Genomic DNA, 19,364 nt, shown 5'->3' on the forward strand with positions numbered 1-19,364 from the left:
TACAAAGCCACAGTAATCAAGGCAATATGGTGTGGCACAAAAACAGAAATATAGATCAATGGAACAGGATAGAAAGCCAGAGATAAACCCACACACCTATGGTCAACTAATCTATGACAAAGGAAGCAAGCATATACGATGGAGAAAATACAGTCTCTTCAATAAGTGGTGCTGGGAAAACTGGATAGCTACGTGCAAAAGAATGAAATTAGAACACTCCCTAACACCATACACAAAAATAAACTCAGACTGGATCAAAGACCTAAATCTAAGACCGGACACTATAAAACTCTTAGAGGAAAACATAGATAGAACACTCTTTGACATAAATGACAGCAAGATCTCTTTTGACCCACCTCCTACAGTAATGGAAATAAAAACAAAAATAAACAAATGGGACCTAATGAAACTTAAAAGCTTTTGCCCAGCAAAGGAAACTATAAACAAGACAAAAAGACAACCCTCAGAATGGGAGAAAATATCTGCAAACGAATCAATGGACAAAGGCTTAATCTCCAAAATATATAAACAGCTCATGCAGCTCAATATTAAAAAAACAAACAACTCAATCAAAAAATGGGCAGAAGTCCTAAATAGACATTTCTCCAAAGAAGACATACAGATGGCCAAGAGGCACATGAAAAGCTGCTCAACATCACTAATTATTAGAGAAACGCAAATCAAAACTACAATGAGGTATCACCTCACACCAGTTAGAATGGGCATCATCAGAAAATCTACAAAGAACAGTTGCTGGAGAGGGTGTAGAGAAAAGGGAACCCTCTTGCACTGTTGGTGGGAATGTAAATTGATACAGTCACTATGGAGAACAGCATGGAGGTTCCTTAAAAAACTCAAAATGAATTACCATATGTCCCAGCAATCCCACTACCGGGCATACACACAGAGAAAACCATAATTCAAAAAGACACATGCACCCCAGTGTTCATTGCCGCACTATTTATAATAGCCAGGTCATGGAAGCAACCTAAATGTCTATCGACCGACGAATGGACAAAGGAGATGTGGTACATGTATATACGATGGTATATTACTCAGCCATAAAAAGGAACGAAATTGGGTCATCTGTAGAGACATGGATGGACCTAGAGACTGTCACACAGAGTGAAGTAAGTCAGAAAGAGAAAAACAAATATCGTATATTAATGCATATATGTGGAATCTAGAAAAACGGTACAGATGAACTGGTTTGCAAGGCAGCAATAGAGACAGAGATGTAGAGAACAAATGTATGGACACCAAGGGGGGAAAGTGGGGGTGGGGGTGGGATGAATTGGGAGATTGGAATTGACATATATACATTAATATGTATAACAGATAAGAAGAACCTGCTGTATAAAAAATAAATAAATTAAATTAAATTAAAAAAAAAAAAGAAGGCCATCCCCTTCCCCTTCCTATGGACCAGGCCAATACTTAATGCTCGGATCCCTGAGTTCAGTGTTAGCCCAAGATTAGGTTCCAGGCCTTTGTAACTGTCAACACTTTGAAGGGGTGCATTTCCCGGCTCCTACTCATAGACTAACCTCCTGGCTCAGCATTCTTATTGGGGTCAAAGGTAATTTGTTCAATACTGATTTGTTAACACAAATCCCTCTCGAACCTGAACACATAAGTCCCTCAAGGGCTCCCAGCCCCCTTATGAGCCCACACAGCTCTCCCTCTCCGCAGCCACCTCGGAAGCCAGAGGTCTGAATGAAAGCCTGACCTTTTCGTTTTTAGAGCTAGAAAGGTCTATGAGAGGCTCCAGGTGATGACGGGGAAGAGAATGTTCTCTGCTTTCTGGTTCTGTTTGGCTTTTTAAAAACAAGCCTCCCGCAGACTCAGGGTAGCGCAGCCGAGATCTTATCTGGGCTGCAGCCTGGAGCTCTGGGACATGGGGAGTAAGTGATCGGAGCAGAGAGGGACGGCTTTGTCATTCAGATCATACAGCAGCTTCTCAGAACTGGGCTCCGGAAGAAGTTTGGGAGAACTGGGCTCGAATTCCATCACCCTCCCCGCAAAGATCCCAGAGCTGTTCGGAGGGCGGCAGGGAAGGCGAGCCCAGCTCCGGCTTGGAGGTGGGTGCGGGCGGGGTGCCAGCCCTCCAACCCCCATCCTCCCCCATCCTCCCATCCCCATCCTTTCAGCCCCCAACCTCCCAGCCCCCCAGCCGGCGGCAACCCCCGGCTCCCACCCGCCCCGGGGTACCTCCTCACCCGGGCACCGCGATGAGCTGCTCGCGGGAACCGGGACCGGGCGCGCCGACCCCTTCTGCTGCTTGCTCGCTGCCAGTACCGCGGGCTCTGTCGCCCGCTGTCACCGGGTCACCGTGGCCGCGGGGCGGCGGGCGAGGGGCTGCGCGCTGGCTTCGCGCTCCTTCTGCCCCGCGCCGTCCGGTCGCCCCGACTCTGACCTCCCCCGGCGCCGCAGGAGGAGGGAAGGGGTGGAGCTGAGGCCACCGTCCTCCCACCAGCAGAGGCGCTGGGACGCGGGCGAGCTCGGCGCACACAGCACCCTCCCAGGACTGGCGGTCTGCAATCTGGACCCGCGGGTTAACTTAACCCCCTTCCCCCCCGGGACCGACCCACGCGTGCAGAGAGCGGGTGCTGCGCCCCCAGTTCCTGTTCTCAGACTCTATTCCGATCAGATCTCTCCCAGGTCCATTCACCCCGCCCCCCATCGCGCCGACCTTGCTCGTTTCACTAAATTCCCGGTTACTCTGTTTCCATCTGCAATCCGCAATGCCTTGCGCAGTCCGCTTTCCGTTTTATAGCACACTGGAACTAGAAATTATGTGGACTATGCTCCGGCTTGGAAGGCCTGCCACTGAGTTAGTTTCATTTCTCCGTGGAAATACAGTGAAGGGCAATCAGGAAGGGCTTTTATGACTTGGGGGGAAATGGTGTGAAAAGGGGCCATCTGATAGCTCAGCTTAACCCAGTTCTTTGCGGTTTCGCTGAAATTCCTTCCTTCATTTTCCAATGCTTTCTCCTCAATCCAACTTTCTAATTTTAAAATATTCATTTAAAGCTTCAGTTAGAGACTCAGAGAAAGTAGCTTGACATTCATGGGTGGAGTTAATGTTTTATGTTTTTAACTAGTGATTTTTGGCTTTTTGGCGAGGTTGACAGAACTGTAGATGAAATTTATTTTATTTTTATTTGGAGGACTCCAGATTAAGAAGGCATGGATTATAGCTCCTTTCTCACACTTGTTAGTGATGTCACTTTGGGCAAGTTCTTTATCCTTTCTGCTTCTCAGCTTCCTCAAGGGTAAAACGGAGATAATCAAAGTACATTAGTCAGAGGCACCTTGTGAGAACGAAATGCAAATGTATGTGAAATGCTTAGGACAGAGCATACACAGTGCTGTCTAATAGTATTATCTTTAAAGAAGCAGTGACTTATTTAAACCTGACAATAGGTGAACATTTAAACTATCTCAGCCTAATGACAATTTCCTGTGCTTCCTGGGATAACCGCCTATGAAACAAATTGCCCCAGAATATTAATCTAAAAGTGTACATGATACACTACGTAAGCGGTCTCTAAGGACCTCCTCCCTTTAACCTTAAGACAGGATGAAGATTCAGAAGACACAATCAGAAAATTCATCATCACACCTAAAAAGGTGGTGGGCTTTGAAAGCAGGTCTTGAAGGCAAGTAGGAAATATTTTCTTTCTTTCTTTCCATGTCAACTCTGTGCTTCCTCCCATTGTAATCAGATTACTCTCTCTGAGGAGGTCAGACTGGTTGGCATTTAGCAGGTTAATGTCCTGAGAAGGTCCCCAGTGTAGGGTTGCCAGATTTAGCAAATGAAATACAGGACATCCAGTTAAATTTGAATTTCAGACAAATGACAAAAAGGTTTTAGTATAAGAAGGTTCCATACAATATTTGGAACCTATTTATACTCAAAATTATGTGTTGTTTATTTGAAATTCAAATTTAACTGGGCTTCCTGTAACTTTCCTGGCAACCCCAGTCCAGTGAAATGAATAAAGAATGGGCCTCACATTCCAAAGGATGGCAAGTCAACGTAGACATACAGGTTATAAGGTGGATCTGATATGGGTTTTGTTTTTGTTTTGATGTAGTGAAAAAAATAAGGTACTTGTGTTTATAAATTGATTCTTTGTTGAGCTGTTTCTTATCTCTTAATTCTTACTCCCATTTCCCATCAATATAGAAGTGCTACTTTACTCCTTAACATGAAAAAAACTGATGACTCTGTCCTCAATCAAGATTTTGGAATAAATAGTAATAATGTGCTCCATAGTCTTTTCAAATAGTGTTTATTGAGGGCAAACTGCATGTTAGGTACCGTTTCAAGGATGACTACCCCTGGAGGCTAAGGAAATCACACCATAGCAAGTGAGCCCTTGTAGGTAAATACAAGGACTGTGGGGTTTCTGAGAAGTGAGTTATTAATTCTCCTTGGAAGGGGTGGAAGTGAAAGGCATTCTCACTGCACAGGATCCAAGGAAAAGAGGCTCCAAGCCAGATGAGCCGAGGAGGGAAGCCCCAGGGTGACGGTCTGGAAACTAACCCATCCTGATTAAAGTAATGAAGCTGGAAGAAACAATGGGATTCAATAAAACTAAAAGTATGATTGGGAACTTGGAAACCCTCGAGGCCCTTAGAAGGTAACAGAATGCAAAAGAAAAAATTAGAAGATTAAATTACTTAAATTTAAAATTAAAGACAATTAAAGTTAAAACTAGAAACTCCAAGAGGGAAAATAACCAGGAAAGACATGAGGTAAGTGTGATATAATTTAAAATGGATTGATTTTGAGCTATTGGGTGGAGACACTATTAAACCTGAAACTAAAAATATATTTCTCTGAACGGACCAGAGAAGAAAGTATGATCAGAGTATTCCACTAGACGATCGAAAACAACATTCACTAGTCTAACAGTGCAAACATGCTTACTGGTTTTCAACTCTTAGAAACACCTTTTAAACAAGCCAAAGAAAAATGAACTATGATTATACAGGAGAATGTAAATATGATTGATTTTTAAAATGTAGAAGTACCTATAGGTAAGTAGGTAGAAGGAGGTAGAAGTGAGGCCTACTAGGATGGAGAAAAGGTTGAGTAACTAAGGGTCTCATTTTGGAAAATGATGAGAGTCAAAAGAGATAATATCCATAGTTAGTAGAACAAAAAGTAAACGTCTGGATGCACAGTGACTTTGCAGAGGAGAGATGTAGTGGAGGGCCTGAGTAGAGAGATGTAACTCTATTAGGAGGGTTAGAGAAGAGAAAAGATAGGACCAGGATGGTTGTGAGCTAAATGCTCACTCTCCTAGTAGAAATTAGATAGACAGTGCTTAGGATGATATACCAAGAAATAATAATATAGCATACTGTTTGGGGAACATGGCGATCACCAGATATCTAAAAAGGAAAATCATTAAGGGTGATTACCTTTGGGGAATTGGGCTGGGGTTGGGGTGAGTTGAGGTGGGAGACTCTGGCTTCTCTCTTTTAGCACCTCAGTACTATTTAACTATTTGGGATATGGGCATGATTACATTGATTCAATATTTAAAATTTTTGAATAGGAACTTGTGAAAAGGAAGGCTTCACCAAGACAGAGGCTTTCAAGAATGAGTAGGAGTTCATCTAGAAGGAAGAGGAAGGCATCCCATAGAATGTGGGACTGCATGAGCCAAGGCACCGGAGCCTAGAAGTGGAGGATACACCTTGGTGATGTCCAGTCCTCTACTGTGACAAGGGCATCAGGTGTATAGACAGGCTGGAGCAGAAGGTAAGGTGAAAAGGTGAGCTGGAACTACTAAAAGAGTCTTCTCAGTAATGCAATGGAGTTCGGACTGTAAGCTCCTTGAGGATAGGAACCATGGCATTTTTATTCCCCTGTGTCCAATACAGAGCCTGGCCCACAGTAGTTGCCCAATAGACGTTTTCTGAATGAATAAGAAATATTTGGGGGCAATGAGGAACCATCAGAGTTTTTAAGCAGAGCAGTAGCATTACTTACTTTTAGAAGATGGCTTTGAACTGAAAAAAGATAAGTTGAGATTGGAGAAACCAAAAGCAGGGGATGAATTAGGAGACTATTATGTGAAAGCTGATATAAAACAGGATAGTGACAGTGGGGACTGAGACTGGAAGATCTCCTTGAGAGATATGAACAAGGCAGAAATGGCCATGAGGGATAAAGCAGAGGGATGAGTCCAAAATGGCCGTGAGATTTCCAGCTGGGGAAACCAGGTAGATGATGGAGCCATTGATTGACACAGGAAATTAGGGAAAAGGAACAGGTTGTAGAAGTGGGATCATGAACACCATTCTGTGCATATCGCGTTTGAAAGACCCAAGGATGATGTTTATAAATTGTGGGTCTTGAACCACTGATGGCTTATGAAATCTACTTGGTGAGTGGGTACAAATATTTTTTAATGAAATGGAACATGACAACTTTTAAAGTGCATCACATGTGGCAAAGTTGAGTGCTGTTTCATCGAATTTGGTTTCCATAGCATATATATGTAACTGACATAAAACCTCTTTTCTGCAGTATGTCAAAAAAATAGTTTGAGACCCTTTGCCCTTGGGTACCAAGTGGTGTGTGAAGTCAACTTATCCCTGCTCGAGAGAGCCACTGTGCACATTTTCCAGCTCTCTCTGCAGTGACTTCATGTGGGTGGCTTGAATTCAGCAAATACTCCAAAATGTGATTTTTCTCCCCTCTAGTGAGCCAGCACACTGAGTGGTTAGTTATACAGATCTGAGCCTCAATATAGAGACCTGGGCAGAAGTCATTTATTTAGAGATAAAAATACTGAGAGTGCATGGAATTGATATGGAGTGTTTTTAGACACGGTAGTGGTAGAAAAAATTCTAAAGAACAGTCACATTCATGGAAGGTATGAGGAAGAGGAGATCGTGAATGAAATTGTGAGGTTGGTCAAAGTGAGGATAGAAAATGGGAGAGAGGAGCTTTACGGAAGTCAAGAGAGAAAGGAGTTTAAAAGATATGATCGACACTGTTGATTAAATAGAATTGACTAAAGCAAGGGCTGTGGGATTTCCCAATCAGGAAGGCATCGGTGACACCTAAGACCAGTTTGAGTATAACAGAGGGGTTAAGGCAGGGAGTCAGTGAGGAATAAAGGGTACAAAGACAATATGTGTCGACTACTTTTAAGACATTTTATGGAAAAGAAAAGACATGTGGCTATAGTTTGAGTGAAAGAAAGCACGAGGAGAGTGAAAACCTGGGGAATGGCAATGAGAACTGCCTGAGGATGTTTGAATCTTTCTGGGCCCCATGGTGGCTGGAATCCACTCCTTAGTCATGGATTCAGTCTGTCTGGTGATGTGCTTTCCCTGGCGATGTTTGCCAGTCCAGGAACTAAACAACAGAAGAGGGCTATCTGGGCTTGGAAACTGAGAGAGCAGACTGGCCAGAGGCAGTGAAAAATGAGGGAATTGTTGTTAACGGAAAAAGAATTTTTAGATGGAAATCCAAACAAAATAAAGGAGAAAAATATAGAATACGAGGGTTCCGCCATAACCCCAACCTCATTAGGTAATTATTTAACAACTTAGTACATGTCTTCCAGATATTTTTCCAGAGGTAAATGTGGTAATTAAGAGGGCTGAGTCAGACAGACCTGGGCTCAAATCCAGTTCTACCTTTACTAGCTCTAAGGCCCTGGGCAATTTACACAGACTTTAAACCCCTCAGTTTCCTAAGCTGTGAAATAGAAATAATAATATCATCTATATCACGAGGGCTCAGTGAGTATTAAAAGAGATAATGCATGTAAATTGCCTAGAACAGTATTTGGCAAGCAGAACGAGCACCTGATATATAGATATGTACCTGTATATCTATACATCAATACACACATATGTATATATACACATACACCTATGGGAAAGAGATTTCATGTCCATATTACTATACGACACACATATATACTCACACAGCTATGGGAAAGAGACTTCATATCTATATGACTATACATATACGTAACATGAATAACCAGGAAGAACTGAAAAATATTGGTGATTTGAGTGGGTTGGAGGAAACTACCCTGAGTCAGCGTGATGGAAGTCGGGTAGAAGGTCATGATCGAGAATGGAATCTGAAACACAAGACCTCAGAGGTGAAGCACTTCCAGAGGACGGCAGGTCCCAGATGGCCATGCCTCTAAGTTTCAAAAGTGGAGAAGGGATGAAGAATCTTTTATTCAGTATTTTAGCCAATTCCAAAAGTCATCACCCAATGCCAGGCTTAGGCTTCATTCCTCCTTGGCAGGCCTTAATGCCTTCTGTAGACTTGGTTTACTTATGACTTGGAACTGTGGCTGTCACAAGCGGCTTGTTTGTATTCATTCAGTAATTGGACTCTAAGATCTGGCTTGCCAAACCAGTCTCCAGGACATTTTTCTTTGCCTGAGTCATTGATAGCACTGCTATTAACCCCAATCAAGATGTAGGAGGCTTTGTGCGAAGTCCAAGGCACCTGGTGGCACTGTGATTCACAGTTACCTGGCTCCTTTATTCGGTTGCCAAGTTATTTGATTCTACACTCACAGTGTCATCCATATCTTCCTTCCCATTCCTACTGTTACCACAGCTAATCAAGGTCCTTAAAAGCTCTGCCCTTGACAATTACAAAATGTTTCTTTTGTTTGTGTGAGTTATAAGTGCTCATTCAACTAATCTAACTACAAAGTATATTCTTTTAAGCTTTTCCCCATATAAACAAGCACATACATATAAACTAAATTATTGGTCACTTTTGTAATATTCTATTTTTTTTTGAATTTTTGAACTTTATTTTATTTTTTTTTTACAGCAGGTTCTTATTAATCATCAATTTTATGCACATCAGTGTATACATGTCGTGTCAATCCCAATCTCCCAATTCATCACACCCCACCCCCACCCCCTGCTGCTCTCCCCCCTTGGTGTCCATACATTTGTTCTCTACATCTGTGTCTCAATTTCTGCCCTGCAAACTGGTTCATCTGTACCATTTTTCTAGGTTCCACATATATACATTAATATACGATATTTGTTTTTCTCTTTCTGACTTACTTCACTCTGTATGACAGTCTCTAGATCCTTCCACGTCTCAACAAATGACCCAATTTCATTCCTTTTTATGGCTGAGTAATATTCCATTGTATATATATACCACATCTTCTTTATCCATTCATCTGTCGATGGGCATTTAGGTTGCTTCCATGACCTGGCTATTGTAAATAGTGCTGCAATGAACATTGGGGTGCATGTGTCTTTTTGAATTATGGTTTTCTACGGGTATATGCCCAGTAGTGGGATTGCTGGACCATATGGTAATTCTATTTTTAGATTTTTGAGGAACCTCCATACTGTTTTCCATAGTGGCTGTATCAATTTACATTCCCACCAACAGTGCAAGAGGGTTCCTTTTTCTCCACACCCTCTCCAGCATTTTTTGTTTGTAGATTTTCTGATGATGCCCATTCTAACTGGTGTGAGGTGATACCTCACTGTAGTTTTGATTTGCATTTCTCTAAAAATTAGCAATGTTGAGCACCTTTTCATGTGCCTCTTGGCCATCTGTAGGTCCTCTTTGGAGAAATGTCTATTTAGGTCTGCCCATTTTTTAATTGGGTTGTTTGTTTTTTTAATATGGAGCTGCATGAGCTGTTTATATATTTTGGAGATTAAGCCTTTGTCCATTGATTCGTTTGCAAATATTTTCTCCCATTCTGAGGGTTGTCTTTTCATCTTGTTAATGGTTTCCTTTGCTGTGCAAAAGCTTTTAAGTTTCATTAGGTCCCATGTTTTTATTTTTGTTTTTATTTCCATTACTCTAGGAGGTGGATCAAAAGAGATCTTGCTGTGATTTATGTCAAAGAGCGTTCTTCCTGTTTTCCTCTAAGAGCTTTATAGTGTCTGATCTTACATTTAGGTCTCTAATCCATTATGAGTTTATTTTTGTGTATGGTGTTAGGGAGTGTTCTAATTTCATTCTTTTGCATGTAGCTATCCAGTTTTCCCAGCACCACTTATGAAGAGACTGTCTTTTCTCCATTATATATCCTTGCCTCCTTTGTCATAGATTAGTTGACCATATGTGCGTGGGTTTATCTCTGGGCTTTCCATCTTGTTCCATTGATCTATATTTCTGTTTTTGTGCCATACCATATTGTCTTGATTACTGTAGCTTTGTAGTATAGTCTGAAGTCAGGGAGTCTGATTCCTCCAGTGCTGCTTTTTCCCCTCAAGACTGCTTTGGCTATACGGGGTCTTTTGTGTCTCCATACAAATTTTAAGATTTTTTGTTCTACTTCTGTAAAAAATGCCATTGGTAATTTGATAGGGATTGCATTGAATCTATAGATTGCTTTGGGTAGTATAGTCATTTTCACAATATTGATTCTCCCAATCCAAGAACATGGTATATCTCTCCTTCTGTTGGTATCATCTTTAATTTCTTTCATCAGTGTCTTATAGTTTTCTGCATACAGGTCTTTTGTCTCCTTAGGTAGGTTTATTCCTAGGTATTTTATTCTTTTTGTTGCAGTGGTAAATGGGAGTGTTTCCTTAATTACTCTTTCAGATTTTTCATTATTAGTGTATAGGAATGTAAGAGATTTCTGTGCATTAATTTTGTATCCTGAAACTTTACCAGATTCATTGATTAGCTCTAGTAGTTTTCTGGTGGCATCTTTAGGATTCTCTATGTATAGTCTCATGTCATCTGCAAACAGTGACAGTTTTACCTGTTTTTTTCCAATTTGTATTCCTTTTATTTCTTTTTCTTCTCTGATTGCCGTGGCTAGGACTTCCAAAACTGTGTTGAATAATAGTGGTGAGAGTGGACATCCTTGTCTTGTTCCTGATCTTAGAGGAAATGCTTTCAGTTTTTCAGCATTAAGAATGATGTTTGCTGTGGGTTTGTCCTATATGGCCTTTATTAGGCTGAGGTAGGTTCCCTCTATGCCCACTTTCTGGAGAGTTTCTATCATAAATTGGTGTTGAATTTTGTCAAAAGCTTTTTCTGCATCTACTGAGATGATCATATGGTTTTTCTTCTTCAATTTGTTAATCTGGTGTATCACATTGATTGATTTGCGTTTATTGAGGAATCTTTGCATCCTTGGGTTAAATCCTACTTGATCATGGTGTATGATCCTTTTAATGTGTTCTTGGATTCTGTTTGCTAGTATTTTGTTGAGGATTTTTGCATCTATATTCATCACTGATATTGGTCTGTAACTTTATTTTTTTTACAGTATCTTTGTCTGGTTTTGGTATCAGGGTGATGGTGGCCTCATAGAATGTGTTTGGGAGTGTTCCTTCCTCTGCAATTTTTTGGAAGAGTTTGAGAAGGATGGGTGTTAGCTCTTCTCTAAATGTTTGATAGAATTCACCTGTGAAGCCCTCTGGTCCTGGACTTTTGTTTGTTGGAAGGTTTTTAATCACAGTTTCAATTTCATTACTTGTGATTGGTCTGTTCATATTTTCTATTTCTTCCTGGTTCAGTTTTGGAAGGTTATAGCTTTCTAAGAATTTGTCCATTTCTTCCAGGTTGTCCATTTTATTGGCATAGAGTTGCTTGTAGTAGTCTCTTAGGATGCTTTGTATTCCTGTGGTGTCTGTTGTAACTTCTTTTTCATTTCTAATTTTATTGATTTGAACCCTCTCCCTCTTTTTCTTGATGAGTCTGGCTAATGGTTTATCAATTTTGTTTATCTTCTCAAAGAACCAGCTTTTAGTTTTATTGATCTTTGCTATTGTTTTCTTTGTTTCTGTTTCACTTATTTCTGCTCTAATCTTTATGATTTCTTTCCTGCTGCTAACTTTGGGTTTTGTTTGTTCTTCTTTCTCTAGTTCCTTTAGGTGTCAGGTTAGATTGTTTATTTGATATTTTTCTTGTTTCTTGAGGTAGGTTTGTATAACTATAAACTTCCCTCTTAGAACTGCTTTTGCTGCATCCCATAGGTTTTGGATTGTCGTGTTTTCATTGTCATTTGTCTCTAGGTATTTGTTGATTTCCTCTTTGATTTCTTCAGTGATCTCTTGGTTATTTAGGAACGTATTGTTTAGCCTCCACGTGTTTGTGTTTTTTATGTTTCTTTCCTTGTAATTCATTTCTAATCTCATAGCATTGTGGTCAGAAAACATGCTTGATATGATTTCAATTTTCTTAAATTTACTGAGGCTTGATTTGTGACCCAAGATGTGATCTATCCTGGAGAATGCTCCATCCGCACTTGAAAAGAAAGTGTAATCTGCTGTGTTTGGATGGAATGTCCTATAAATATCAATTAAATCTATCTGGTCTATTGTGTCATTTAAAGCTGTGTTTCCTTATTAATTTTCTGTTTGCATGATCTGTCCATTGGTGTAAGTGAGGTGTTAAAGTTCCCCACTATCATTGTGTTACTGTCAATTTCCTTTTTTATAGCTGTTAGCATTTGCCTTATGGATTGAGGTGCTCCTATGCTGGGTATATATATATATATATATATATATATATATATATATATATATTTTGGTACACGGGCCTCTCACTGTTGTGGCCTGTCTTCGCGTACCACAGGGAAAAAAAACACACTTTTACGAAGTCATGTAATCAGGGGTCAGAATTTAATATAAATAATTCTTACTGCTTTAATTTCTTTACTAAAATTAGCCTTAAAACAAAAAGAAAACTCTGTGTGTGTGGTGGTGAAGAATACCTTGACTGCTAGGTGTTTGGTGTCATTGCCTCGCTTTACGCTAAGGCACCAGTGGTTTTCTACATCTTTGTTTTTGAACCATCAGACCAATTATCAGCACAGGGAACAGGACCAATCACATTTTTTTTTTGCCATACGCGGGCCTCTCACTGTTGTGGCCCCTCCCGTTGCAGAGCACAGGCTCTGGACGCGCAGGCTCAGCGGCCATGGCTCACAGGCCCAGCCGCTCTGCAGCACGTGGGATCCTCCCTGATCGGGGCACGAACCTGTGTCCCCTGCATCAGCAGGCGGACTGTCAACCACTGTGCCACCAGGGAAACCCCCACATTTTAATATTATAATGAAAATAGCTTTGACCTCATAGATCCCTCAAAAGGGTCCAGGGAATTCTAAATGTCTATAAACTGTAGTTTGAGAACTGTTGGCTTGTGTCTTAATGTTGTAAACAATTTTTAGCCATTTTATTTGTATGTTTTCATCTTGTCCATCTCCTGAATTGGTGTAGCGACAATATTTAATTTCCATGGGGCACCTGCTCTGTATCCAGTATAAACTGCTCACATGGACTGTCCTTGTATTCTCAAAACACCCTGGCTAATTATACCCATTCTTTTTTTTTTTTTTTTTTTTTTTTTTTTTTGCCGTACGCGGGCCTCTCACTGTTGTGGCCTCTCCCGTTGCGGAGCACAGGCTCCAGACGCGCAGGCTCAGTGGCCATGGCTCACGGGCCCAGCCGCTCCGCGGCATGCGGTATCTTCCCGGACCGGGGCACGAACCTGTGTCCCCTGCATGAGCAGGCGGACTCTCAACCACTGCGCCACCAGGGAAGCCCATTATACCCATTCTTTAGATGAGAAAGGTAAGGCACAGAATTACTGAGAGTCACACTGCTAGCACTTTTGAGTAGGAGTGGGAAGTAGTACTGGGAAGCGGTTTGAGGCCAATTAGCCAATGTCAGCCCATGAGCTTAGCGTATAATCCTATGGGCAGAAAGGAACCATTGATAGTTTTTGGACAGGGGATTGGCAAGCACTAACCACAGTAGCTAAGATCCAAATACACACTCAGCAGGGCATACACATGAAGCAACCCTGGATGCAAAGGTATGAGGTAAGACAGAAAGTAAACCATCAGGAACCCTATGGCATCACTCCCTAGGAATAAAGTATTGCAGAGAATTTCCTAAGTGGCATGCTTTTCCCACAGTTGTTTTTTTGGTCATGGAATTGACCAAACTGTCCGACATGACAAAACTCCACCAAGCTGTAGCTGCTGGGGACTACAATTCAGTGAAAAAGATTTTGAAGAAAAGTTTCTGTGGCCCAGACTACAAGGAAGTGGACTGGAACGACCGAACCCCACTTCCCTGGGCTGCGATCAAGGGTGAGTAGGCAATGCCTATGCAGATCCATCCCTTCGAGACCACTGTTCATGAGGTTCCCCGTTGGTAGTCGGTGTGGGGTAGTAGAAAGGACATTTCTTGGGAGTCAGATGAATGAATGGGGGCCATTACAATCCTAGCACCTCCACTTATTAGTTGTAGCACCTTAGGCAGGTTGTTTAACATCTCCAGGCCTTAGTCTATCCATCTGTATGATGAGAGCAGTAATGCTGCCTTGGAATCTCGTGGTGAGGATTCAGTAAGATAGCGAATGTGCGCTGCCTAGCAAGTAGTGACTCTCAGTTAATGTTAGCCTTCTGCCCTCTTGAGGGCAGAACGGGAACTTTGTCCTGTTTATGGCTGGGACACGCCAAACAAGACTCAGTTATAGAACTGGAGGAGGATCGCGGCAAAAACTCAGCCAAAGGGCTTGTCAAGACCTTCAGCCATAGAACACCACTGAAGAATGTTAGGGAAGTATTACAGTCAACTTTGCTTTTTAAAAATCTGTTTTGACTCCCGTATGGCGAATGGGTTGGTGGGAAGCAAGCCTGGCTGCAGAGAAATCAGTTGGGAGAATTTTCCAGTACAAAGCGATGGGAGCTATGCTAAAGCACCTGTCAGTGAACATTTGCTATACGCTGGGCTGTGTACGTTACGCCTGTGATTTTTTTTTTTTTTTTTTTTTTTTTTTTGCAGTACGCGGGCCTCTCCCGCTGCAGAGCACAGGCTCCGGACGCGCAGGCTTAGCGGCCATGGCCCACGGGCCCACCCGCTCCGCGGAACGTGGGATCTTCCCGCACCGGGGCACGAACCCGCGTCCCCTGCATCGGTAGGTGGACTCTCAACCACTGCGCCACCAGGGAAGCCCCGCCTGTGATTCTTTTGTGCTTCACAAGAACTCAGTAAGGTAAGTGAATATATCCTTAATTGGCAAATGAGGAAACTGAACCTCGGATGTTTGTGTCTCATCTGGGATGCCATGGTTAGCAAGCGGTATTTATTGTCAGGTATAAACCCACATCTCTCTGACGAGAAAACCTGTGCTCTTAATCTGTGCTAGCTTTCATGTAAGTGGGACTTGATGTATTTTTTATTGAGATGTCATTGACATACAACATAGTATCAGTTTTAGGTATATAGCATAATGATTCAATTTTTGTATATATTGTGAAATACCACAGTAAGTCTAGTTAACATCTGCCACCATACATAGTTACAAATTGTTTTCCTTGTGATAACTGTTAAGATCTACTCTCCTAGCAACTTTCAAATATGCAATACAGTGTTATTAGCAATAGTCACCATGCTGTACGTTACATTCTCATGACATTTATTTTATAACTAGAAGTTTGTACCTTTTGTACCTTCACCCATCTTGCGCCCACCCACAGCAGCCACGAATCTGTTCTCTGTATCTATGAGCTCCGTTTTTTTGTTTTCAGATTCTAGGTAGAGTGAGATCCTATGATATTCGTCTTTCTCTGTCTGACTTATTTCACTTAGGATAATGCCCTCAAAGTGCGTCCACGTCGTTGCCAAGTAGTTGGTTTTGCAGTCGGCATGGAGATTGCCGAAAGCAGAGTGAGCCTTAGGGGTGTTAGCACAGGTCAGGGTAGAGTGACTTGGAAGAAAAAGCAAGATTTCTGGGCAGGGTCTGCAAGAATGGACAGGAGAGGAGGAGAGAACTGGTTTACATAAATAACACTAACACGAGATAGAAAGTGACAAGGTCAAAAGAGCAGGTCAGAGGAGGGAGGCTTTGTGGTCTGAATACGGAGAGGTCACTTGCAGCTTGTTGGGGGCACAAAGGCTGAGCGACAAGCAGGTTTGCCGTCCTCTGAATGAATTGTGCTTTTTATCATGCTTTGCGCTTCCTGTATGATCATTTATCCTCTCAAATTTCATTTGTCCTCATACTGGCTCAAACCTTATCTCCGTGAATGGGCTTTCACCAGTGTCCTTAAGCAAGTCACATACTCACCTTTGGCCTCATATACAAAACAGTGTTTTTGTATGCTTCCCATCGTCCGTGTGTGTATGATGATCGATTCATCTATTTCTCCATCTATCACCTGTTCTAAGATTCTGTAGCTATCATCTAAGTATTCTTTACATAAATCCATCTATACATACAATACGTACGTGATTATAATTTTTATTTTCTTCCCTACCTGTTTCTGTACTATAAATTTTTCTACAATGAACAGACATAGCTTTTACAATTAGGAAAAAATGCAATTAAAAAATAAATGAAGGAAAACAGCCTCCCCATAATACGCAGGTTGCTCTGTTGATGTGAGCACTTTAAAAATGAGTAGGGGGGCTTAGTGGTGCAGCCACTGTCATTAAAACTGACAAGCACTTCAAACTAAGTGCTTGTCTTTGATTCTATGGACATCCCACCCGGGCACCCTGTTTTTCTCCACCTCCGAGTAGTTTCTTTAGTGTCTGAGACCTCCCTAAGTGTACACTTGGAAATGCTTGAACTTGGCCGCCTTTCTCCTCGACTGGATGGCGGAGGTGCCCAGGCCTCATGCAGAGGGCAGAGGAGACGCCCCTCTGCAGGCCGGGCAGGCTGTCCAGTCCACGGGCATTGGGGGTTGAGAGCTGGTTCCCCTCTCCTAGGGCTGAGCCCCAGCGCCGGGACCACCGCCAGGCCACCAAGCAGAAGGGGCTGCAGCTTGATCAGCGGGATGAAGACTGGGATGCCAAGAAGAGGGAGTTGGAGCTGTCTCTTCCTTCCTCAAAGCAAAACACTAATAAGAAAAAGAATAAGACTCGAGGCCCCACCAGGCTCAGCAATACCAAGGACAGGAGAGTGTGAGAAGGCTGGCATCCCAGGAACTGGAGCTGGGCTTTCTGGCAGGAGACTTTCCTTGGCACCAGACTAGGTGTTGTTTGGTGTGTGTTGTCCTGACATGATTTTACTCCTAGATCATTAATTACTCACATGGCTTCTACCGATAGCTCCTGACTTGTTGTTCAGTCTGGAAGTCTGGCCTGGGGACTCTCTACATGGGCTGTCTCCTCCTTGCCCATACCTGCTGTCCCTAAGTACTACCAAGAGGGGACAAACGTCAGCTGTTTGCATTTTTGTCACCAGTGATTTGCACTGTCAGCATCTCCTGAACCCCTATATGCAATTATAGCATTTCAGGGGCAAAGAAAAATCTTCTCCTAAGGAAACTTGGTTGTTTCGATGAAAAAAAAAAGTATTGTAACAACAAAACCTCAGAAATTTCCAACATTCTCAGGTCAGTTAATCTATGAAAAAGAAATTATTTGTTGTCACATGGACCAAGCAAAGAGGTGAAGAGATGTAGCTCTGAGTTTCCAGCTATTTTTCTTTTTTTTTTTGCTTGGGGTAGAAGCCCACAGTCTCAGCAGGGCCATTTTTACCAATGATCCTTTCTACACAGGAGAAACAATTTGGACAATAGACTAGCTCAGTGAGAAATAAAAACCTTAATTTTATTCCACTTAATAATGAGAGCTAGCATAAAATAATGGAACATGTAATTACAACTCTACTTGGTCAACTGTATATTTTAGGAAATCTAAAAACAGATCAGATATTTCCAATGAAAATATTGTATCCAAATTGAGATATGCTATAAACATAAAATGCATATCATATTTTGAAGACTTAGGACAAAAATGTAAAATAGCTCGTTAATAATATTGATTACATATTGAAATGATAATATTTTAGATATTGGGTTAAATAAAATATATTACTAACATGAATTCTACCTTTTTCCTTTCAGTTTTTTAAAAAAATGTGGCTAGTAGAGTTTTTAAAATTATATAGGTGGCTTGCTTTTTTCCCCCATCAGACAGCACTACAGTAGAAACCAGACAATAGTTAGAGCCTCTACCAGGCAGCTGGCCTAGTGTACTTGAAGTGGCACTTTCTAGGCTTCCTAATTTTTCTGCCTAAATCAATGTGTTTAGGCGCCAAACATCATCTTAGTTACACACTCCTCAATGCTTATGTTAATACAGGTCATGTTTAGTTGAATTTTCTGAAATAAACAAATGCTTGAGCATCTTATACGAAAGCAGTATAGGTGTGGAGGGTGCCTTGTCTAGCGTTTATCCATCCCGAGCATCAATTTCCTTTCTCTAGTCCCTGCAATTCACAGGGATGGTTCCTGCTTGCCATCCTTCAATCAGTCCTCAACCAGTGGCAACAACTCCAGCTGGACCAATAAACATCTTCTCCTGGGAGTATGAAGGGGGAGCCCCTGGGCCCGCTGATTCTGGGGGATGAGGCTAAACTCAGGGGACGTGGGGATCTCCGACTTCTTTCCTGACTCACCCTCACACACACATTGCCTTTGACCTCTGTGCAGAGTTTCCATCCTCTCTGCAAGTTCACACTTCTCCCCCACCATGAGCACAGCCCATGCAGAGGCTTGTGGGCCAAGGGAGAAGGGAAAGGGGAAAGGGGGAGCTGGAAGGAGGGAGAGGAGGGAGGGGGAGGGGTGGCAGTGTGTGGAAAAGGGCCCAGGCTGCACCACTGAGCCTCCCACCTTGGCAAAAAAAAAAAAAAAAAGGTCCTTTAGTTTTCCCCTTCGTCACTCATATTGAGCCTTGTCTTCTCATGGGGCCCCCTCACTGATGGCCCGCCCACAGATAAGCCTCCTCCCTCACTGGGTCCCCATTCCCCTCACTGAGCCCTCTGCTGATTCAGAGACCTCAGCCCGCTCAAGGAGCCGCCGTTTCACAATTTCCCTTCCACCCTCAGCTCTGGCCACACGCCCTCAGAAAGGCCGTCTCAGGACCTGTGACTCTGAGCTGGGTCCAGCGGGGAGGAAGCTGTAGGTTCTGCATCTGCCATCTCAGCTGGGACCCTCCTGGGGTCCTCATGCATCTTCACTCGCACTTCCCTCTTCATCATTGTCTTTGTCCCCTGAGTGACCCCCGGTGGCTCTTCCTCTGGGGCAATTTGTCCTTCCGGGCACTGGCCCCCAGGCGCTGGGCTGACCAAATGGCACTGAAACCGGGCCTGGAGGTCAGACATGGAGGGTGGCCAGATCTGGTCTGGATCTGGTCTGGGTGTCCATTTTCAGAGGACCATTGATGACTAGAGCTCGTGGGCCAGAGGCTGGGATGGGAGGGACAGGGAAACACTGGGGCCGGGCCTGCTCCCTCAGCCAGCGGGGGACCCGTGGAGGGGAATTAATAGAGGTGGGAGTAGTAAAAGGGAGGGTATTTTAACAGCCAGGACTCCCACAGTAAAGCTGGCTGCCCTG

At 42.7% G+C, this 19,364-nt stretch overlaps 2 protein-coding genes across 5 annotated transcripts in view; one reads left to right on the forward strand and one right to left on the reverse strand.

Annotated features, from left to right (window-relative positions):
• Nucleotides 1-2,832, reverse strand: part of PLA2G7 (phospholipase A2 group VII) — a 34,631-nt gene extending 31,799 nt beyond the window's left edge. Inside the window, exon 1 of one of the 4 annotated variants that reach the window (XM_060307620.2) lies at nt 2,693-2,832. The gene's annotated coding sequence lies outside the window, so the exon portion shown is untranslated. Of the gene's footprint in view, nt 1-2,211; nt 2,361-2,692 lie in introns of those variants that run through there. The other 3 variants (XM_060307618.1, XM_060307619.1, XM_030870532.3) reach the window with 3 other exon arrangements.
• ANKRD66 (ankyrin repeat domain 66) lies at nt 1,952-17,181 on the forward strand. Its single transcript, XM_060308668.1, has 6 exons — nt 1,952-2,081; nt 5,574-5,779; nt 13,929-14,105; nt 14,803-14,900; nt 15,556-15,560; nt 16,732-17,181. Exons 3-6 carry the CDS (start codon nt 13,943-13,945, stop codon nt 16,928-16,930), a joined length of 465 nt encoding a protein of 154 aa, XP_060164651.1. The 5' UTR covers nt 1,952-2,081; nt 5,574-5,779; nt 13,929-13,942; the 3' UTR covers nt 16,931-17,181.
• The last annotated feature ends 2,183 nt before the right edge of the window (nt 17,182-19,364 follow it).

This window comes from Globicephala melas, chromosome 11 (genome assembly GCF_963455315.2).
Source record: "Globicephala melas chromosome 11, mGloMel1.2, whole genome shotgun sequence".
Classification (NCBI taxonomy): Eukaryota; Metazoa; Chordata; class Mammalia; order Artiodactyla; family Delphinidae; genus Globicephala; species Globicephala melas.